Source organism: Vitis vinifera, chromosome 5 (assembly GCF_030704535.1).
Source record: "Vitis vinifera cultivar Pinot Noir 40024 chromosome 5, ASM3070453v1".
NCBI classification, from domain to species: domain Eukaryota; kingdom Viridiplantae; phylum Streptophyta; class Magnoliopsida; order Vitales; family Vitaceae; genus Vitis; species Vitis vinifera.
In genome coordinates this window covers 10,562,501-10,587,325 of record NC_081809.1, presented here as the reverse complement: position 1 = coordinate 10,587,325, position 24,825 = coordinate 10,562,501, and the positions used below count along the sequence as shown (strand labels likewise).

The following is a 24,825-nucleotide window of genomic DNA, read 5'->3' as shown; positions in this document are numbered from 1 at the left end:
CCCTTTTTTTTCTTGATTGTAGAAATTGTATAAATAGATTATAATTCAGTTAAATCAATAAGAAATGAATTATTCTGAATTCTAATTCCATCTTTCCACAGCCAATGAAATCTGATAAAAAGGATGATTTTCATGATTGAACCATGATATACACAATTCAATAGAACTTCTCTTAGTTATTGTCTTTAATATAAATTTTACTATCTCTGAATAATTGGTTTATAAAAAAACCAAACTAAAATAAGATAAAATTCTCAAAATTTAAAAATAAATAACAAATTTTTTATCCCCTGAATTTTTACTCATGGTAAGGGTTTTTTTTTCTTCTTTCAAGAAAACTTACCTCCAGCTGTATTTTCCCCCCACCCCCCATTCCTTCCAATTCCAACAGCACCTCATGCAAATTTCCTAGAAAAACACAGGTTTGTGATTTCATCATTCTAAAACAAAAATTTTGAAGCCTCTGTATTTGTAATTACACTGATCCACATTATCAAATGCATAACTTATCATGCAATCATTAGTTTATCAACAAACATTTCTATATCTATCCAACCACACTCCAGCTAAAACCTAAACTATTGAACTTAACTACTAAAGATGTGATTTGTCATTCATCAGTTTCATAAACATTTATGACCATGGATATGATTCAGTGGATTCTCACCATCACAGAGGCATTCCAGACTGATGGCTGCATTCCCCATGCGTTTATGTGGAGTTACAAGGTTGGCATCCCAAGCTGCAACCTAAAGTTCAATACTGCATATTAGAAAATAAGAGCACTGAAGCAACTTCAAAAGAATTTTCATTATAAACATATTCTTTTACTTAATTATAAGTGAAAACTTTAAGGTCATTTATTCGCACAATTCAAACAGAGCAATGCAAAGGTATTTAACAAAGCTAAGATAATAGAAAATGCCAACATATAACCATAAAAGCAATAGGCTGGTGTTGAATAAGTCAAGGATCAAATTTGAATGAATCAGTCTTCTAATCACTGAATATTCCCTTTTCCCTTTTTTCCCCCTTTCCTTTTTCCTTTCCCCAAACTTATCAATATAATTAGGCTGTTGACTTTTCTTTTCTTAGGCAGAATCCAATTGTACAGCTATACCTTATTTTCTTTCTCAGTTTAGATTAGATTTTGTAACTACATAAATGTGTAATCATCAACATTCAAAAATCAATGGAAATATTTCATAATTTCCTCATGGTATCAGAGCCATTCTAAGGTTCTGCATCTTCTTATTCTCTCAACTACCACAGTTTACTTTTGTTAACCAGCTTGCTGCTGATTCTCCTATAAATAAAATAAAATAAAATAAAATAAAATAAAAATCATGTCAAAGTGAAGAAAAAAAAAACTAATAAAAGGAGAGAAACAATCTCAAGCACTGCATTTTATTCATCAAAACCATTAAAACCAACAATCTGCAATGATCTGCCCTTTTAATTCTACTAACTTGGAAAATAGGAATAGAAACTAACTTCCTAAAAAATAGGAAGCACCCTTTATTCTCTCACCTGTCTAACAATAAAAAATAGTAAGTACGCTAGCACTCCCCCTCAAGCTGGACTGTACAAATTAAACATGCCCAACTTGTGTATTAACTTCTCAAACAATGGCCTTGGAAGTCCTTTAGTGAGAACATCTGCAGCTTGTTTTGTAGTAGGTACATAGTCATGCAAATAGTACCATCCTCATTTTTTTACTTGATGAAATGCCTATCAACTTCAACATGCTTCGTCCTATTATGATGAACTGATTGTGTGAGATATTGATGGCAGCCTTATTATCACAGTAAATTCTTAAAGGCAGCTTCACCATTACATCCAACTCTTCTAAAAAAATTTGTAGCCACAACACTTCACAAATCCCATGAGCTACTGATCTCAATTCCACTTTGGCAATACTTCTAGCTAAAACCCTTTGCTTCTTGCTTCTCCATGTTACCAAATTTCCCCAAACAAAAGTACAATATCCGGAAGTAGACTTCCTATCATCAATAGCTCCTGCCCAGTCAACATCTATATAAGCTTCTATGCTTCCTTCACCATTTTTCCCAAAGAAAAGACCTCGGCCAAGTGTTCCTTTCAAGTATTTTAAAATCCTATAAACTGCCACCATGTGTTCCTCAGCTGGAGCATGCATGATTTGACTAACCCAACTTACTGCAAAGGCAATGTCAGGCCTGGTGTAAGATAGATAAATAAGTTTTCCCACCAGATGTTGATATCTCCCACTATCTACTGGATTATTAACCTTTTGTGTGTCAATCTTCACATTTGAATCAACCGGTGTTTCTACTGGTTTGCACCCCACCAAACCAGTTTCTCCTAAAAGATCTAACACGTACTTTCTTTGTGATACAGAGATTCCAATCTTGTTTCTTGCAACCTCCATACCTAGAAAGTATCTTAGGCTTCCTAAATCCTTCATCTCAAACTCAGTTGCAAGTTTTTGTTTCAGCCTTTCCATGTCAATCACATCATCCCCGGTTAATATTATATCATCAACATAGACTATAAGAATAGTAATTTTGCCATTCTTACGTCTATAAAACAGGGTATGATCTGTTTGAGCTTGCTTGTAATCCTGTCTCCGAATTGCTTTGGCAAAGCGACCAAACCACACTCTTGGTGATTGCTTCAAACCATATAAAGCCATCTTTAATCTGCATACTTTACCATTTGTCCTTTCTTCATCAAATCCAGGAGGCAACTCCATGTAGACTTCTTCTTCTAAGTCTCCATTTAAGAAGGTGTTTTTTTACATCAAGTTGCTGTAGAGGCCATTCCAAGTTTGTAGCTAATGACAATAAAACATGTACAGTATTCATCTTTGCCACCGGTGCAAATGTCTCTTGATAGTCAATGTCATACGTTTGGGTGCATCCTTTTGCGACCAACCGAGCCTTGTACCACTCAATTGATCCATCACCTTTATACTTGATAGTGAACACCCATTTACATCCCACTGGCACCTTTTCTTTTGGTTTTGGCACAACCTCCCACGTACCAATTTTTTCAAGAGCATGCATCTCATCTCTGATTGCTTTTCTCCAATCTGGATTCTCCCATGCCTCTTGAATATTATTTGGAATTTTCACAACAGCCAAGTTGGAAACTAGAGCTTGAACAGAGTTGCACAAATGTTCATAAGTAACAAGACATGACTCCTTTTCTCACTGCAATTGGAATGTTTTGGTCAGACTGGTTTGTTTCCATACCTGATTCCGGGTTTGGATTCTTGGCTGTGTGAAGCATTTGGTATTTCCATATTTTTCGAATGTTTCTTTTGTGAGTAGGTTATCTTAATTGGCTGTAGTTGTCCTCCCCCTGTAGATTAAAGCTCCTTGATTGTAGGCGTCCGATTTGAAATTTGAATTAATGGACTGATTGGTAGATTTGAATTTGAATTTGGAGTTTCTCCAAGAAAAAATTCAGGTGAATTTTGAATTTGAATTGGCAGATTTGTGATCAGATTTTTAGCGGATGAACCTGGACAGCAATCAGTTGAATTTTAAATTTGAGTTGGCTGAGTTGTGGCTGGATTTTTAGTTGACAAATCTGGACAGATTTGAATTGGAGAAACTGACTCTGAATTGACAGAATTTGTTGGATGAAAATCAGGAGAAAATTCCAAAAAATGCTCCCATAACCCAAGTTTGAATTTGAATCAACACTAGAAGACAAATTCAAAGAATCCCAAAAAATATCTGCATGTATATTCTCCCCTTGAAGATGATTTTTGGTAAAAAATGGTTGGTTCTAAAAAAAATGTAACATCCCTAGACACAAAATACTTTCTTTTTTCTGGTGAATATCACCAATAACCTCTTTGTGTAGTTGAATACCCGAGAAAAATACACTTCTAAGAACGAGGATCAAGTTTGCTTAAGTTTGGATCGAGATTATGGACAAAAGAAGTACAACTAAAAATTTTAAAGTCCAAGTTTGAAAAATACCATGAATCTAGGTATGACTCAGAAAGACGATTTAATGGTGTTTGGAACTTTAGAACACGAGATGGCATCCAATTTTTTAAATAACATGCAGTTAACACAACATCCCCCCAAAAGTGTGTTAGAACATTGGACATGAATAGTAAAGAACGAGCAACCTCTAAAAGATGGCGGTTTTTTCTTTCAGAAATACCGTTTTTCTGTGGTGTGCTAACACAAGAGCTGTGATGTATAATTCCATGTTTTATGAGAAAATCCCCAAGGATAGAACTAAAACATTCTGTACCATTGTCGGTACAAAGCATTTTAATACTTTTATTGTATTGGGTTTTCATCATTGAATGAAAATTTTGAAAAACAATCCCAGCTTCAGATTTTTCCTTTAAAAGATACACCTAACAAACACGTGTGTGATCATCTGTGAAAGTAACAAACCATCTTTTATTGGTAAGACTTAAAATGCATGAAGGTCCCCAAATATTACTGTGAATCAACATGAAAGGTTTTGAAGCATGATATGGTTGGGGAGGAAAGAAAACACATTTATGCTTAGCTAACCGACACACTTCACATTGAAACGAATCATGTTTTTGAAACAATGAAGGAAACAAATATTTCAAATAAACAAAATTTGGATGTCCTAGCCGACAATGTAATAACATTATTTGTTGAGATCTAGAAAGAGAAGAATTTCCTACAGTCAATTGAACATGACCACCCATAGAAGATGCACTCTCAAAATAGTAAAGACCATCAAACTCCCTAGCACTGCCAATCCTCTTCCCTGAAATCTGGTCCTGGAAAACACAAACTGAAGGAGAGAAATTTACTACACAATTCAAATCCTTCATAATTTCGCTAATTGACAAAAGATTGCACGACAAATTAGGCACATGAACTGCCTGAAGGCTAATATTAGAACTGATTTTAATAGTTCCAACACTAGCAATAACTGAAAAAGAACCATCCGCAATTTTTACTCGATGATTACCAGGACTCAGTGCATATGCCGTGAACATTTTTTCACATCTAGTCATATGGTCCATTGCCCCGGAATCAATGATCCATGGCTCACCTTTTTCTGTAAGACTGCCATATGTAGTCATAATGGTACAATTTTTTTCCATAAGTGATGTTGAGGACGACAATGAAGCGGATAACATCTTCCGAATTTGCTCCAATTGCTTTTCAAAGAAAACAGTGGATGTTTCAGAGGTAGCTTGTCTCAGATTCAGCCGTCACCTGAAATCCTTTACCATCACGTCCACGAGATCAGCTTGGAGTCCAGTTAGCGGGTTTTCCATGCAATTTCCAGCAGGTATTTTTGGTGTGGTTTGGTTTCTGACAATGGTCACACCATTTTTTATTCCCTCTAGACTCAGCACAGTTATCTAAACCACAAGCAGCCAATGCTGAGGTTTCAATGGTCGAAATTGTTGAGCCTCCTAGCATAACACGTCGGCGACACTCCTCACATCTTACTTCAGCAAAAATCTCTTCAATTTGAGGCAACGGTTTGATCCCCTACAGTCTTCCTCTAACATCTTCCAACTTTTTATTGAGGCCAGCAAGAAAATCATATATTCGATCACTCTCCACCATCTTCCAATATAGTACAACATCATTTGGGTCTTTCCACACTGGCGAGTTGAAAAGACCCAATTCCTGCCAAAGTTTGGTCAAATCACTGTAGTATTGAGTCAAATCATGCTCTCATTGCCACAGATTTCTAGCTTTATTGCGGAGCTCAAACATCTGAGATGAATTCTCAAGGTTTGAGTAAGCTAATGTCACCACATTCCAAATCCTTTTAGCCATGGGAAAGAGGATATACGTATCAGCAATGTTGTCTTCCATGGAATGAATTAACCAAGCTATGACCATTGAATTTTGAGCCTCCCAACTCGGATAGGAAGGATCATCCTTGCTTGGTTTTTTAATTGTGCCATCCAAATAGCCTAGTTTTCCCTTGCCTCAAACCACCATCAACACCAAGTGGGACCAGTTCAAAAATAAGTATGGTTTGAATTTTCAGAAATTGCAGTGGGAACAATTGTAGAAATTGGTTGAGCAGTGCTAGAAGTAACATTAGAACCATCAACTCTTCTTCTTCCTATCATGGTGGTTTTGACCATTGTCTCTCTCAACTTAATATTATCTCTGATACCATGAAAAAAAAAAAAACTAATAAAAGGAGAGAAACAATCTCAAGCACTGCATTTTATTCATCAAAACCATTAAAACCAACAATTTGCAATGATCTGCCCTTTTAATTCTACTAACTTGATAGATAGGAATAGATACTAACTCCCTAAAAAATAGGAAGCACCCTTTATTCTCTCACCTGTCTAAACAATAAAAAACAGTAAGTACGCTAACACAAAGTTACATCAAGAATTAGTGGAAAACCATGTCAAACTGCAATGCATGTTTATTTCTCTCAATTTATTGAGACCACATGCAAGCCTACAGAAAGTTGTCAGTAAAGCATGGCATTAGGACTAATTAAAGCCTAAACGAGCTTGATATGTATTTTTGATCCACTACCTAATAGCTTAAGCTTCTAGGAAAATTGGTGACTTAATAGGCTTCAATGGCTTTACTCATAAGAAGCTTTTTGTAAGGATGCCTTCTTCATATGTTTATCAACTTCTTTTTTTCCTATTTCATTTATGTCAACAAGGAGAGAAGCAATAGCTAATTGAGGAGGAGATTAGAGCATCCAACATGAAAAAATAAATTGGAGATTTGCCAAGAGAATGTATATTAACCTGAAGGTTTTTGGTTGGGGGTAGCTTGATATTTAAAGAGAACTCCTCATTCCAGGTTGGCTCTTTTGTCCTGCATCAATATATTACCCATTCAGACATTTCAACTTAAGTTTCATTAAAACATAAGATGATCTAGAGTAAACGTCTATGTATTTGCTACATGTACAATTTTGTGATAATTCCATGTGGTTCATATCATTTTTCCATAAAAATCATTAATTGAATCCAAAGAAGGATGCGATATCCTTCATGCTGATATAGGAAATTCATCTGGTTTATGTAATCCATGATGTCACATAATTGCATTACACATATCTATAAAAGCAACTCCTAATTAAAATAATGTCCTTTATTGACTTGTCTTACAGGCAGAATATATTTGCTGCTTGGTTGTTGTATTTGACAATTTGTAACAACTTTCCAATTCCATGAAGTCAATTTTGCAAACATGTATTAGTATCCCCAGTAAAATTCAAAGAGGAAAGTCCCACTATTCAAGCAAGTAACATAAAGATATAGCAATTATGTAAACATAAACGTTTCTTCTGCTCCTTCAGTGTAACCAGAGGAGGACAAGGTTACTGAAAAAATAACACTACATGAGATCTCTAAATGATATCTCAAAAGATTAATTTAATCTAGGGTTTCCACAATGAAAAAATAAGAGAGATGGTGAATAAAGAAAATAGCATCTATTCCCCTACCCTCCCACTTATTTCATCAATCTCCAGGTACAAAAGCACTATCAAGAAAAACAGCCTGCCTTTTTTATAGAATTCCTCACCAATCATTAGGGATCTTTTTAGCAAAATTTTGGTGAGAACAACAAAAACCAGCTATGTAGAAGAAGAGAGATGGAAGGAATTAGAGGTATAAATTCTTTTTCTTTAATCTTTAGCCTGTACAAAGACTCGCATATATAAACAAAAATTCCTAACACCTCAATTAAAAACTTTCCTAACTCAATTACAACAACTCCCCTTTGATCACGGGATTGCGTAATTCTCCCTACAAAATCACAACTTTCCTAATTTCATGATTGCACACTCCCCCTCAAGCTGGTGAATCGATGTTTTCCATTCCCAACTTAGACACACTTGTTTACAAATTTGTACTGTTTAAACATTTTGTGAGTATATCTGCAAGTTGGCAATTAGTAGATGCATAACGAGTACAAATCAATCCACTATCTAGTTTCTTCTTAATAAAATGTCTGTCTATTTCTATGTGTTTCATTCGATCATATTGCATTGGATTATGTACAATACTGATTGCAGATTTATTATCATAACAAAGTCTCATTAGCTCATCCTATTTAATCTTCAAATCTTCTAAAATGATCTTCAACCATAGTAGTTCACAAATTCATTAGGCCATTGCGCGAAATTCTGTTTCTGCATTAGACCTTGCCACCAAACTCTATTTCTTACTTCTCCATGCCACCAAATTCCCACCAAGAAAGGTGCAATACCCAATAATTGATCTTCTATCAACTACAGATCCAACATAATCTACATCTTTGTATGCTTCAAGTATTAGTCTCGAGCATCTTTTAAAGAGGATGTTACCTAGAGACCTCTTAAGGTACTGTAGTACTCAATTAGCAACTTGCAAAACCTCTGTCGAACTATGTATGAATTGGCTGATCACACTCGCAACATATGTCATATCTGATCTTGTGTAAAAAAGATAAATGAGTCTTCTTACTAAATGTTGACGCATCTCTCTATCTATTGCAGTATTTTCCTCAGCTTCTCCAAGCTTATAATTAGGATCTACTGATGTGTTTGCTGGTTTACATGCCAACTTCCCCATTTCCTTGAGAAGGTCCACTGCACATTTCTGCAGGGAAATAATAATTCCTTGTTTAGAATATGCAACCTCAATTCCTATAAGGTATTTCAACCGTCCTAACTCTTTAATCTCAAATTCCTTAGTTAAGCATTGTCTCAAAGTCTGTCTCTCTAGCTCATCAAGTCCCGTCATAATGATGTCATCCACGTATACCAAAAAAGCTATGACTCCCTCTGAATCTGAATGTTCGATAAACAATGTATGATCTTCTTGATTTTGTTTGTATCTCATGTTCTTCATTAATTTTGAAAACCTTCTAAACCACGTCCTTGGAGATTGTTTCAACCTATATAGAGCTTTCTTCAGTTTGCACACCTTTTTAGTGGCTAGGTCATTACCAAATCCAAGAAGGGCTTCCATATAAATCTCTCATTCCGGATCTCCATTCAGAAATGCATTTTTTATATTGAACTATTGTAGATTCCAATTATAATTTGCTATCAATGATAATAAAATTATGACTGTGTTCATCTTAGAAATCGGAGCAAATGTCTCCAGATAGTCCACGTCATATATCTGAGTGTATTCTTTAGCTACCAATCTTGCCTTGTACCTCTCTAATGTCTTATTTGCTCTATACTTAACAATATAGACCCACTTACATCCCATTGGATTTTCTCCTACAAGCAAATCCACCATCTCCAAAGTTTTATTCTTTTCCAAGGTCTCCATTTTTGCATTTATGGCTTGTCTCCAATTTTCTTTAGATAAAGCCTCAAATAGAGTGGTAGTAATATGAATATTGTTCAAACTTATAAGAGAACTCTTATAGGATGGAGACAACTTTTCGAATGACACAACATGGGAAAGTGGATACAAAGGACGTTTAGTGCATTCTTTTGTTCCCTTCTTAATGGTAATAAGGAGATTTTGATCTATAGGTTTTTCAAACTGAAATTCTGACTTAGGATGAGAGACTATTACCTCATTCCCCAAAGCCAGTTCAGATTCTTAGACTTGCATAAGTCTAAGGACTATAACTTTCTTCCTTGAGTACATTTTACCAGTCATTCAATTCTCAGGAACATGCTTAAGCGATGACGACTCGAGTTCAAAGGAGTATGATTTTTTTTTTATTGGAAACGACACAAAGATTTATTGATAGATAAAAAGTACAAAAGAAGGATGAGGAATCCTCCTGCCAAAGACAGCTAAACTATAGAAAAATACACTGAAAAACAGTTCAAAGGAGTAGGATACAAATTGAGATTCAAACACTAGACCAAAGACTTTTGGAGGGTCATTCAGAAAGGAAATAGGAATCTTGATCCTTGTCTTCCTTGATTGAATTCTCCCTCTAAAGATAAAAGAGAGAAAAAATAAGACTCACTTTTGTGGAAATTAACATCTGCTAAGATAATAAAAATTTTGGATGGTGGATGGTAATATTTATATCCCTTTTGAATTGAAGAATATCCCACAATTATACATTTAACTGCTCTTAAGTTCAATTTTCCCCTGCTTGGATTATGAACATGCACAAATGAGACACCCAAATATCTTAGGAATGAGATGGTTTGTGGTTCTCACATTAGGATAAAATGATGAGTCTTTCTATGGGACTTTTGAAACCTAAGACTCTAAAAGGAAATCAGTTTATGAGATGTGTGGTGGTTAGGATGGCTTCCTCCCCAATAAGATTTAGGCACATATTTTTGGAACAAGAAGTTTATGTTGTATCAAGGAGGTGGCCATTTTTCCTCTCAGCAACTCTATTTTTTTGTGGGGTATTGACATATTACTCATGAATTATTCCCTCATGTTGAAAGTATGGAGTTAGAACTTGATTGAAATAATCTCTGGCATTGTCAAACCAAAACCTCTTGATAGTGACATCAAACTAATTTTTTATCATGCTATGGAAATTTGGAAGAACAAAACTTACGTCAAGTTTGTGTTTAAGTAAGAAAATCCAAGAAATCCTAGTACAATCATCGATGAAAGACACAAACCAACGTGCCCCGAATATATTAAGGATAGGGAAAGGGCCCCCAAATATCACTATGAATTAGATGAAAAGGCTTTGAGCTTCTTTTATTATTGGTGGGGAAGGTTGAACGCCTGTGTTTAGCAAGTTCACATACATCACAATGGAAGCTCTCAACATCTAATTTCCTAAATAGAGAAGGGAACATGATCTTAAAGAATTCTAAATGACGGATGTCTTAGTCTATGATGATGAAGCTAGATTTTTTTCTTTATTGAATATGTCATGATAAAAAAGAAAAGATACAAATGACTTGCTTGGTGTCTCAAGGTAGTATAGCTCATTCCCTTCCTTAGCAAGTCCAATCATCTTCCCCAAGTCTTGGTCCTTAAATACACATTAGGAAGGGTAAAAAGTCACAATGCAACCTAAATCCTATGTAAGCTTTTGTATAGAAACAAGATTAGTGGACAAATTTGGAATATGGAGCACATTTTTAAATGTTAGCCTAGGACTAATTTGAACATCTCCTACACCTATGACAGTGGTTAATGAACAATCTGTTGTGGCTATTTTTCGAATGCTTAGACAAGAGTTATAATTGTTAAATTAGCATAATGAATGAGTCATGTGATCTGTGACACCTGAATCTATAACCTATGAACTGGAGAAGGTTTTATCCGATGCTTTTAATTCAATGGAAATAGGAAACTTACCTAAAAGTGCTAGTGAGCAGGTCCTGAAAGTTTCTCAAGAGTTTCCAACAAAACTCTTAGTTTTTCAATCTTCTCCTGATTCCACCTTGTTCCAAGAATTTTTCTTCAACTAGCTGAACAAAAGATAAGTATGCTTGTTCATTATCCCTCTGCTACCCTCCATTGTAACCCCACTCTTTGCTAGATGTGGTTGGCTTACCATGAAGTTTCTAGTATTTCTCCATGTTTGTCTAGGCTTCTAGCAGTAAGTGCACCATAATTTATCCCTGTTATCACGATTTGAAGCCCTTGACCAATCAATCCTTTTGTTATTAGCAATGCTAGCCTTATGATCACTACTTTTGTTAGCAACCATAGTCGAGCCTTTCATATTCTAAGGTTCAAGCATGACACTTCGACTTTCTTTTGCTTGAATATTAAAGATAGTCTCATTCAAAGTTGGAAGTTCTTTGCTAAATATTTGAACTCTAACTTGGTTAAACACAACATTGAGACCAACTAAGAAATCATAGACTAGATCCTTTTTGATATAATTCTTCAGGATTGTTGCATCTTTAGGGCATTTTGTCTCAATACATCGATAATGATCAAATTTTTGCCATAGATTTTTCAACATATTGGCATACTCTGTGACACTCTTGTTTCCCCGTTTAGCCACTCCAATCTTAACTTTTATTTCGTAAACTTGGGCTACATCTAATGCCTTTGAGTATGTTTAGTGAACTCCATACTGGATGTCTTTAATAGTTGTCAAAAACATATATATGTCACTAATTTCAAGCGTCATTGAGTTCCACAACCATGTCATAATCATAGAGTCTTGCTCATCCCAAGCATCAAACCAAGGATCTCCTCTCCTTGGTCCAATTCCTAGGAGATGACTTAATTTCCCTTTCCCTTCAGAAAGGTACGACCAAGTTGTGACCATTTTAAATAATTCTTCCCATTAAGCCTGTGTACCGCTTGAATATTCTACAATTATCCTGTATTATTACTAGTAATCACTTCTTTAGATTGAGCAATGACAACGGTAATTTATGATATCTCAAACATTTTCTTTTTTTTTTTCTTTTTTTTTTTTTTTATGGAAAATATATAAGAGCTCTTAGGTAAAGAACTTACTTACTTGTAAGGATCCGTGTTAGAGCTCCCACAGGTATCGATGTGGGATAGCAGTGGCTGTAACAATAGCATCAAAGGTCAAGGGCTATAAAAACCATATTAGAATAAAGATTTAGAGATATGGTAGTCATACTTGTATCTGGATGTTCCCAGATTAATTCCTAGCAATGAAGAACATGTCTCAAGGTCTCGTACACCTAAAATCTTCCACTCGATAACTTGAACCACGATCTTAGCACTCCAAAGTGTGGGTTTTAGAAGGGAGGAAGCTATGACTCTCTCTCTCTTTCTCTCTCTCTCTGGAGATGGAAGAAAGCTCTCACCAAAAGTGTTAGAAACCCTAACCTCTCAGGGGGTATTTATAGAGTTCTTTATGGGGCTTTAGTGACTTGAGTCCAACAAGGCTTGGGTCATTTAATTTAGCCCAAAACGGGTCCTAATTGATTAACCACACATAACCATCTAATTAATCAGTTAGCCTAATCCAGAAACTTTGTTCACTATCCTTTATGCAACCTTATATAATTACCAAAACGCTCTTACTCACAAGAGTGAACCTAGAGCCAATCTAACCCTCGTAAATTGTGTCATCATGGTATATGAGTTCAAAGAGGGGACTACTAAGAACCATAGGAGTATTGACTCCCTCTTAATTCAATTCTAAAGTAAATAACATTCCATTAAAGAGAATCAACTATACTTCAATACCTTATGTAAATAACAATAAGACAAAGCTCGAGTTCATGACCTACTATCCACTGCATGCAAACTTCCTATAAACCGGTGTCCATAATCTAATAAGGTAGTGCTATCACCTATCAAAATTACTTCTTCAATCATTGAGTTACAAATCTCACTTATTATATAATCAAATGACATATTCCATCACATAAAAAGCATATGTCAAATTTCACTTAAGGAATTACTACGGTGTCACAAATTTTATGATCATATGTCCTTTAAATCACCCAAGGGAACACATTGTCTCAATTCCATGAGATATTATGGTGTCTATGTGAAAAGAGAGAAAATGGAGAATCCTTAATTTTTGTTATTGAAAAACTGTAAATAATACACATTGGACTTGGGTATATATATACATGTTAGTGGGACCTATAATACAATAAGGAAAGAAAATGAAAAGGAAAAGTAAATAACTTAAATAACTGTACACTATCTAACACTCCCCCTCAAGCTGGAGCATATATGTTATATGCACCAAGCTTGTTACAAATGTATTTAATTCTAGGACCTCTGAGAGATTTAGTAAAAATATCTGCTAGTTGATCATTTGAATTGACAAAACTAGTCACCACACATCCTGATGCGATCTTCTCTCTAATGAAGTGACAGTCAACTTCAATGTGTTTGGTCCTTTCATGGAAGACTGGATTGGATACAATATGCAAAGCGGCTTGGTTGTCACAGATGAGCTTCATCTGTTCATCCTTTCCAAATCTCAACTCCCGAAGAAGATGTTTCAGCCATATGAGTTCACATGTTGCTAGAGTCATAACTCGATACTCGGCTTCAGCACTAGATCTGACCACTACATCTTGTTTCTTACTCTTCCAGGGTATTAGATTACCTCTGATAAAAACACAATACCTGGAAGTGGAACATCTATCTGTGGGTGAGCTAGCCCAATCTGCATCTGTGTAACCAACAACATGGGTATGACCTCTGTTCTCGTACAACACACCTTGGCCTGGTGTGCTTTTGATATATCGAAGAATACGGATTACAACATTCCAATGGATATCACATGGTGACTGTAGGAATTGACTAACAACACTTACAGGAAAAGAAATGTCTGGACGAGTAATGGTGAGGTAGTTCAGTTTACCTACAAGTCGCCGATATCTCCCAGGATCTCCTAAAGGCTCCCCCTGTCCTAGTATAAGTTTGACATTTGGATCCATAGGAGTGTCTACCGGTTTACAGTCTAACATACCGGTTTCTTCCAAGATGTCTAAAGCATACTTCCTTTGGGAAAGAATCACATCGGAACTGGATTGAGCTATCTCAATCCCTAAGAAATACTTGAGTTTCCCCAAGTCTTTAGTCTGAAAGTGGGTGAAAAGGTGTTGCCTTAGTTTGTGAATACCATTCTGATCACTGCCTGTAATGACGATGTCGTTCACATAAACTACCAGATAAATACACTGCCCCGAAGAGTTATGATGATAGAAAACGGAATGGTCTGCTGTACTGCGGAACATGCCAAACTCCTGAACAACAGAACTAAAACGGCTAAACCATGCTTGAGGAGATTGTTTCAAGCCATATAGAGAACGGTGTAACCTGCACACTAAACCAGACTCCCCCTGAGCAACAAAACTAGGTGGTTGCTCCATATAAACTTCCTGAGCAAGATCCCCATGAAGGAAAACATTTTTAATATCTAACTGATAAAGAGGCCAAGAATGCATAGTAGCCATGGAGAGCAATAGACGAACAGAAGCTATCTTGGCAACAGAAGAGAAAGTGTCACCATAATCAGAACCATAAACCGGAGTATAGCCTTTAGCAACTAAGTGGGCCTTAAGGCAATCAACCTGACCATTAGGGCCAACCTTAACTGTGTAGACCCAACGACAACCAACTGTAGATTTACCAGAGGGTAAAACAACAAGATCCCAAGTGTCATTGGAGTGTAAAGCAATCATTTCATCTACCATTGCCTGTCGCCAGCCTGGATGGGAAAGAGCCTTAAGGGTGCTCTTGGGAAGAGAAACAGAAGATATAGCAGAAACAAATGCAGAATAGGGTAAAGATAATCGATGGTAACTCAAAAAATTGTAAATGGGATGAGGATTACGAGTAGATCGATTACCTTTCCGAAGAGCAATGGGTAAGTTAACAGAAGAAGGCAGAGCCGGGGCAGGAGAAGCTGAAGGGATAGGAAGTGAGTCAACAGGTACCTCGACCAAAGAAGGAGGAACAGCAACACGATGACGACGATGATAAACCTGAAGTGGGCGAGAAGGCACTACATCAGGTGGGGAGATAATGGGAAGGGGTAAGACTTCAGAAACAGGAAGAGACTCAGAGGTGGAGAAGAACGGTGACTCCTCAAAGAAAGTGACATCAGCGGAGAGAAAGTAGCGATGAGTCTCAGAGGAATAACAACGATAACCCTTTTGAAGTCTGGAATATCCCAAGAAGATGCATTTTGTGGCTTTGGCAGAAAGTTTGTCCTGTCCAGGAGTGAGAATATGAATAAAGCAAGTACAACCAAAACACGAGGAAGGAAATAAAGTGGTTGGTCAGGGAAAAGAAGGGAATGAGGAATCTGATCGTGTAATACAGATGAGGGCATACGATTAATCAAATAACATGTTGTAAGAACAGCGTCCTCCCAAAAACGAAAAGGAACATGACTATGGAGAAGGAGAGTACGAGCTGTCTCAACAAGATGTCGATTCTTACGTTCAGCTACCCCATTTTGTTGAGGAGTATAAGCACAAGAAGACTGATGAATGATCCCATGGTGGGACATAAATGAAGTAAATGGTGCAGAAATATATTCCCTAACATTGTCACTGTGCAACACACGAATAGAAATATTGAACTGGGTTTGAATTTCAGCATAAAATTTCTAGAAAATAGAGAATAACTCAGCTCGATTTTTCATTAAAAATAACCAAGCACATCGAGAATAGTCATCAATGAAAGTGACAAAATACTGAAATCCTAAAGTAGACGCGGTCCGACAAGGACCCCAAACATCAGTGTGGACAAGTTCAAAAGGAAATTTTGCCCGATTATTCAAACGCTTTGGGAACGAGACACGAGTATGTTTCCCAAGCTGACAGGACTCACACGCAAGTGACGACAAAGATGAAAAACTAGGGACCATTTTTTGGAACTTGGATAGACTAGGGTGGCCCAGGCGACTGTGGATGAGGAGGGGAGCATCAGTGGAAATGCAAACTGCAGGAGTTGAAGGCGAGGTGAGGTGATAGAGGCCTTGAGACTCACGTCCTATGCCAATCGTCTTCCTCGTACTCCGGTCTTGCAAGGTCACAAATTTATCAGAGAAAGTGATAGAATAGTTAAGAGTGCGAGTTATTTTGCTTATGGAAATAAGATTAAAAGGACACTCAGGGGCATAAAGGACAGAATGGAGAGGTAGGGAAGGGAAAGAATGAGCGAAACCAAAACCTTTAGCCATAGTTTGGGAACCATTAGCTAAAGTAACAGTAGGTAAGACAGAGGTAGTAGTAATAGAAGAGAAAAGATCCTTATTACCAGATTTGTGATCAGAAGCGCCAGAATCTAGAATCCAAGGTCCAAGAGAAGATGTGTGGGTAAGACAAGTAGAAGCATTACCAGTCCGGGCAACAGAAGCAACAGAAGCTGACTTGGTGGCCTGATAGCGAAGATAGTCATCATACTCACTGTCAGTGAGGGAAATACCCTAAGATGTGGAGGAACTGGGAGGCTGAGGCGACTGAGGATCAAATGACTAGGCCACGTGGGTAGTGCGGGGAGGCCGCCCATGTAACTGATAACACCGATCACGAGTGTGGCCAAGCTTATTGCAATAGGTGCAATGAGGACGTTGGCCTCTACCTCGGTTACCACTGCGTCCTCCTCGAGAATTAGTTTAAGAAATTAACACAGAAGAATCTGAAGTGTTATCAGATGGCAAAGTCTGAGTGGAGGAGATACGGAGGAGGCGAGCAAACACATCATCCAAGGATGGAACGGAGGAACTGCCAAGAATCTGATCGCAGACGATCTCGAGATCTGGACGGAGGCCAATAAGCGTAAGAACCATGAAGAACTTGTCAATCTGTGTTCGTTGATCCCCAACATCAGTAGTAAGAGACATCACGGTCAAGAATTCCTCCTTAAGAGAGGCAATCTGGCCAATAATGGTAGATAAATCCATGTCTTGTTGTCTGACATTGAAAATAGAAGAAGCCACCTTATAAAGACGTTGGATATCATTTGTGTATAGCCCTTTCGCCTGATTCCAAAATTTAAAGCATGTTTTGTAGGCCCGAAGATGAAGCAGAATCTTAGGATCATCTGATTGCCATAACACACTACATAACTGGCATCTATCTTCCTCCATTGTACTCTATCAACCTCAAGGATATCCGCCTCCTGTGTAACAAGGTGATCCTCATAACCTTGACCCATAAACCAAAGCTCCACAGAGGCAGACCAGTACAAATAATTTTCACTGCCAACCAATTTCTCCAAAGTAATCATAGGAGATCCAGATATGACAGAGGAAAAAGTGGAACTTTTAGTAGCCATATCTACTTATCTGGAGAATGAAATATGTTTGGATCGAAGAGAGCCCTAATACGGCTTCAGATTGCGGCTGAAAGAAGAAAAACCGAGGATCCGCGGCTGTGAGAGACCAAATAGTAAAGAAAAACAAATGTGGCACTATTGGAAGGGTAGAAGAATACTTCCTAAGATACGTGCAGGGCTCGGGGTGGAGAGGAAGTCATCGGAGCTTGCCGGAAAGGCTGTTTAGAGGGCCGGCGGAGACAAAAAACTCCAAAAAATGCACTTTTAGGGCTCGGATGGCATAAGCACAGATGGAGGGTGGCTAGACGGCGTCAGACGAGGCTGTAGGTGGAAGTGCATGGCCGGAAAGTGCTCCACGTGCCCTCATGCGCCGGCGCGTGAGATTCAGGCCGCTGGAGAAGAAACCCGCGTGGCCGGCGCGTGGCTGAGAGTCTCCCTCCGGTGCTTTGAGAAAACTTGAAGATCTCCTCCTTGCGCACCTGATGGTATGGTCGGTGTCGAAAAAGGACTTCGCCGGAAAAAGGTCACCGGAAAAGTCGCCGGCGCTAGGGTTTTCTGACGGTGATACGATTAATCAGAAAGCTTTATGAGATGGGAAGGGTGACCGGAATGAAACACGGTCACAGATAAATCGGAAATAATGAGGGTTTTTTTCTCCCTAGGCTCTGATACCATGTGAAAAGAGAGAAAAAGGAGAATCCCTAATTTTTGTTATTGAAAAATTATAAATAATACACATTGGACTTGGGTATATATATACATGTTAGTGGGACCCACAATACAATAAGGAAAGAAAAGGAAAAGGAAAAGTAAATAACCTAAATAACTGTACACTATCTAACAGTCTATATTGAGAATACTTGTTCTTACCAACCTCTATCAACAACCCAATCCATAGGGATATATGACCACTTTAAGATCCCACCCATCAATTAAAACCTCCTATTGATTTTGGCATAGACTCGATATCCACTCAAAATTGAAAGTCCATATAGCATAGTAGCTTAGTGAATTATGACAATTGATAGTTTTGTGTCATGATTCACCGTAGGTCCTATCTAGTGTGCATCACATACACTAGTGCACTCACCATGGGAAACTCATCTCGATAGCCAAGACAAGTCATCTCTCTAATTAAAAGGTGGTACACTACAATCTCTATTGGATTGCTTAAATTCATGAACCGACTATGGACAACTTATCTACTCACAAGGAACCCATGACTTATATCTTCTGTGCAACTCTTAATATACCCAAGTCATATACAATGTAAGAGATATAGGCTAAATACTCAAATCAATGTCAATACACCAAAGGGATAGCTAGAAGACAATTAAGTTTAACTTTGTTACATCATATCTTACTTTTAGGGACTCAATCCCAACACAAGAAACACTTGTAAAAGGAAAAATATTTGCTTACAGCAACGATAATGACGTGATTTCTCTTTCGCAATGAGTTTGTGACAAGGTAAGGGTGGAAGTCTAAGGGAAAGGGAAGGCCGACGACAAAGATCCAAGGCTGATGGCAAGGCTAAGAAAGGAGTTGCAATGCAATCTCAGTGACGTGACAGTGATGAGAGGCAAAGACAAAAATGTCTTGTAGCAATGGCATGACAATGTGATGACGACGGTTGCTATTGCCACCAAGTTCATGATCTAGGTTTGTTACAATGGTTTGAATTAAACTTTAAGGTCGACTTTGGTCTTCAACTCGGTAATGAAGGTCGAAAAAAATATTCTTTTTCTTCCCAAATTTATGACCCTAAGGCTTTGATACCATCATGAAGAACAAAGATGGAAGGAATGAGAGGTATAAACTTCTTTTCCTTTAATCTTTAGCCTGTACAGAGACTCACATATCTATACTGCTATAAAAAGTGAGGTGTTTGTCAATTTTTTTCATTCTGAAAATGTCTGACAACTTGCCTTTTAATTTAAAAAACACTCCTCATCAATTTATTTATTATAATCTATTAATATCTATTCCAATATTACAAAATTTATTCTATTATTATAACCTATTAATATCAATTAACATTATACATGTTTTTCTCTTTAAAACCCATAATACTCATTAATTCTTGAGGATGGCCTAAGCCCTATCTTTTTCAATGCGCACATAACCCTTTTCTATCTTTTTCTCCTCTCCATGGCCGCAACAACTTCTTCTTCAAGTTGTTGGATTTCTCTACAAAATTGTCATCTAAAAATACCTCTCATCAATTTATTTATTACAATCTATTAATACTAATCTAACGTTACAAAATTTATTCTATTATCATAACCTATTAATATCAAATGACATTATGCATGTTATTCTCTTTAAAACCATAATACTCATTGACTCTTGAGGATGACCTAAGCCCCTTTTTTCCAATGCCCACATAACCTTTTTCTATATTTTCTCCTCTCCATGGCTGCGATAGCTTCTTCTTCAAACTCTTACACTTCTATGCAAAACTGTCATTGTATAGTTCCTTTTCGCCACAAATGGCAACCGATTCAAGACTATGTTTGGAGTTATGGTCATGGTTCTAGAAGGTTTGGAACAATGAAAGTGTTATGTCTGAGATAGGAGAGAGTTTGATGAAATGCAATGTTTTGGGAGACGCTGAGAATGACGGTGGTGGCAAAAAGGTGTTCCTGAAAAGAACTAGCAGTTTGTGTGGTAGTTCTGGGAGCCATGGCCATATTTTCGCACGCATAAGAGCGACACGTTTTTTGTCAAAATTTATGGTGAAACCGTCGCCAATCCCACTTGGAACCCATATTAAAGGCAAGTTTCTCATGATTTTTTTCTTTGCTAATTTAGTTTGGATAAATAAACTGTTATTGAGTTTCACAAAAGCAATATGGAGGGTTGGTTTAGAGAGTGTGATACTCCATATTCAGATATGCTTTTCTTTTGTATTTTGGGAACTACGGAATCATAACATGCTTATTGGTGAAAGGAGGTTGTTGTTTATCCCCTATTTGTTCAAAGAGAAGGAATTGTGTTTATGGAGTTAACAATTCAAGATGTTGACTGTGATTCAATTCCAAAAAGTTTTAGAGAACTTGTATATACAAAGATTCCTAGCACCTAAATTAGGAATTTTCCTAACTCAATTACAACAAATCCCTTTGATCACAGGATTGCCTAATTCTCCTTACAAAATCATAACTTTCATAATTGCATTCTTCCACATGTTCTTCTCTTTTATTGTCAACATGAATTTACTATTTTCAAGGAAAATATCAGAATGTTAGTTACTTACCCCCATTTGACGTTGCTCTTCACAACCTGCCCATCCAATTGTATGACCACATATGGATCACTTGTTCCCTGAAAGCATGTTAAAAAGTTGAAACAAGATGCAATAGTAGAGACTGAAATAAAAAATCATTGGCATCCATTATCAGCACACTAAACATTAAACTCTGGAAAAAGGGCAACTATAGTATTTAATTAGGAGCAGGTGATAAAAGAAAACAGAATAACTAGTTCAACAAACAAAATACACCATTGATGCGGAAAGTGGCAAAAAAGACAACCAACCCATGGATCCATAGCAGGAAAATCAAGACCCTTTTTCAACTTTATCACCAACTGCCCATCATATAGCTCACGTACAAAAGACCTGCACACATAAAATCAAATTAGAATGTCAAATGAAAGTTCCAATTGTCCAAGAAGACTCTTTCTTCCATAAGAACTGAATGATTCTTGTCGATGTAGTTATGAAAATACATAATGTTTCAAGAGCTTTCTCTTCATTTCCGATAAAAAAAATAATGTTTCAAGAGCTTTAGAATTTCCCGGCAAGATCTTTAGACAAATATACTATTTCTATAACTTCAAAAGAGACAGCTCAAAGGGGGTATTTTGCAACAAAACCTGATACATTTTTTTCTAGGACAAATTAATGGACAAAATTTAATTTAAATCAGACATTGAGCCATTCCATTCATTATTTTTTCTTTATCAGGTAAGGAAAAATTAACAGAAAAGCAAAAGAGGGGGAAAACCAGGTGCAGCCCACACACAAAAATAAGCAAGCCAACTGTTTCATGCATGGCAAGTGTGCTAATTTTACTACACTTCGTTTGAATCATGGAAAATACTAGGTAAAAGGGGGCCAAAAAAGGAAGAAATCTCAAAATTTTCTGGTTTAGTTTGTTGTAAAAATATAAAGGAAAATGAAACACAACAACAATTTTTGAGAGAACACATACATTTTCAAAGTCTTCATTCTCTACCGAAAAGAAGAAAAAAATTGGAGGCATATGGGAGTAAAAGCTTTTTAGCTCACTTTTATATTTATTTATTTTTATTTCACTTTTCTTTCCTTTCCCCATACCGTCCATGTTTCATAAGGCAGATGATCCATTCCAATCATATCTTTGGAAATGAGGTGGTTATTAATCAAAACAAGTGTGTGTTAGAACAAAAACAAATTTAATTGAACTTTGATGAATGACGATGATTTTCCAAGACGAGGAAAATCTGCTTCAATCCTCGTCTAAAATTTACCAGGACCTACAAGTTAAGAAGTGGTTAGGTTGTTAGATTATGTTTTTTTTATTTAAAATTCAAATTCAGTATTCAAATATTGTAGATAGGACTTGTTTGTTTTTCTGTTCCTATTTTCTAAGGGAGATAAGATTCTGATCTCACCCTATTTATTCTTGTAACTTTTCCATTTTCATTCAATGAGAAAAATTCTCTCAGAGAATTTCATGGTATCAAAGCTAGGTTCTGTAATTTGTACCCATGGTAAAAAAAAGGCCATGGTGGGGCAACAGAGGAGATAATCTGAAGCCACAACAGCTGGAGGAATCCCAACAAGGGCAGCAACAGGAGCAATCACAGCAAGGGAATACCAATTTAGATTTCAACCCAAATTAGCAAAGTACAAACCATGAGCTGAATGGTTTGAATTTTCTACAATGGTCACAAGATGTCAAATTCTTCATTTGCGGAAAAAGAAAAATAGGGTATTTGACTGGATCAACTCGTTAGCCAAAGGAGACCGAAGCTTCATTTGAGAACTGGGATGCAGAAAATTCCATGATCATGTCCTGGATTCTCAATTTGATGGAACCAGAAATTTCAAAGCCTTACATGTACCTTCAGACAGTAGAGGAACTTCGGGAGGTAGTAAAGAAACCTATTCTAATCTTAGCAATTCTGCTCAGATTTATGAGATTAGAACCCAAATTTGTGACATGAAACAAGGAGATTTGGCTGTCACTCAATGCTTCAACAATCTGAAGACTCTTTGGCATGAACTGGATTTGGTTTCTGACGTGGAGTGGAGATGTCCAACTGAAAGCGTGAAATACCAGCAAATGCTTGAAAAAGATCGAGTTATAGATTTTTTAGCAGGTCTAAACAGGGAACTTGATGATGTCAGAGGTCCTCTTAGACGCCCTGACAAGACTTTTGCTATTACCTTATAGAGACAAGTGATCAGGCTGATAGATCTAAAATCCGAAATCTTCTTTGACTGACTCTTTTTGGGCAAAAGAACTATGAAGGATGCATTGGTGTTTTGATTAATAATCCCGCTGTTGTGAAACTCTGCAAACACCCTCATTAAGTCATCCTTGATCACATCCCAACAATCCTGAAACACTACTATGGTGAAACCATCAAGCCCCGGCGCCTTATCCCTATCTAACTGAAAGATGGCATTATAGATCTCTACTTCGAAGAAAGGGGAATCCAGCCTAGAGGCACTCTCTTCTGATATAGGGGACCAATCAATACCTTCTACTCTCCAAGACTCACCTGGAGGACTCGAGTATAGCATTTTGAAATAAAGTAATATCTCCTCTGTGATGCTCTCGGAATTGTCCAACACCAAACAACTTTCATTCTCCAATAATTTGATGAAATTCCTATTTCGTCTCCTGTGAGCCACTTTGTGAAACAACTTTGAGTTGCAATCCCCGTTTTTAACCCATTTTACCTTAGCTTTTTGTCTCCAATGAATTTCTTCCCTCATTATTATTTCCTCTAGCTCCCCTTTTCTTACAGCTCTTTGAACAGCGAGATCAGAAGAGAGAGCCCCTTCTTGTTCATTGGCATCAATGATAGCTATTTCATCCAAGATGGTTTTTTTCCTTTCCTTAAGCATTCCAAAAGTATTCTTATTCCAATCTTTCAATTTTGCCTTAACAAATTGTAGCTTCCTCATGAACTTGTGACCTTCCCAACCATTTCCTTCAAATTCTCTCCACCAACTGCTAAAGCACTCTTTGAAACTATGATGTTGCAACCACATATTCTCAAACCTAAAAGGTGTTGGACCCCACTTGAAAGGATTGGTATCCAATACAATCGGCCAATGATCCGATGTCCATTTAGGGAGAACTTCTTGAAGGCTTTAAGGGAATGAAAGCTCCCACTCATTTGAATAGAGAAACTGATCCAATCTCTTACACACCGGTGACTCTTGCATATTTTTTTTTTGATAAGCAAGCACAATTCATTAAAGAGGCTAAAAAAACCCCAACGTATACAGGACGTATACCAGGCTACAAAGGCCAAAAACAAACAAAAAACCAAAAAACAAACCACCCCTCAACTGGAGGCAATCCACTCCAGGAAATCTAAAAGGGAATGCGGCTCCTCTTCCATATACAGGTGACTCTTGCATATTTGACCAAGTAAAAGAGGCATTTCGTAATGGGGGATCATGTAATTCACTTTCTCTTATAAAGCCATCAAAATCCCTCATGCTAGAAGTTAATCTAGAGTCTCCCAGTTTTTCTGAACTTCTCCTTATAACATTGAAGTCACCACCCACACACCATGAAAGAGAAGTAAGGCTAAAAAGGTCTGATAGCTCCACCCAAAAATCCTTCCTAGTTAAGGGACTGTTTGGGCCATAAACAGCGGATAACCACAAAGGTCCACATCCATCCAACAAGAACTTGACTGAGACAGAAAAAGATCCAATTACCACATCCTCACTGCTCATTTTCTTTGAGTCCCAAATGATTAAAATCCCTCCTGAAGCTCTGCACGCCGGGAGAACAACCCACTCCTTATTCCTAACCGACCAGACACTTCCTACAAACCTTCTATCGCACACCTCTCTTTTTGTTTCCTGTAACATCACTACATCCGGATTCTGAAGGCGCAAAAAATCCTTAACCACCCTTCTCTTTTTCCTAGATCCCAACCCCCTGATATCCAAC

General features: G+C 37.2%; 1 protein-coding gene across 4 annotated transcripts in view; it reads right to left on the bottom strand.

The window, feature by feature from the left end:
* LOC100249309 (uncharacterized) overlaps window positions 1-24,825 on the bottom strand; it is a 179,382-nt gene that overhangs the window by 113,928 nt on the left and 40,629 nt on the right. For all 4 annotated transcript variants that reach the window (XM_059736947.1, XM_010646909.3, XM_019217522.2 and 1 more), the window contains exons 3-7: window positions 21,176-21,257; window positions 20,895-20,962; window positions 6,743-6,812; window positions 668-749; window positions 344-408 (exon numbers count right to left, since the gene is read on the bottom strand). In XM_059736947.1, coding sequence (XP_059592930.1) covers window positions 344-408; window positions 668-749; window positions 6,743-6,812; window positions 20,895-20,962; window positions 21,176-21,257 — 367 coding nt within the window. The remainder of the gene's footprint in view (window positions 1-343; window positions 409-667; window positions 750-6,742; window positions 6,813-20,894; window positions 20,963-21,175; window positions 21,258-24,825) is intronic.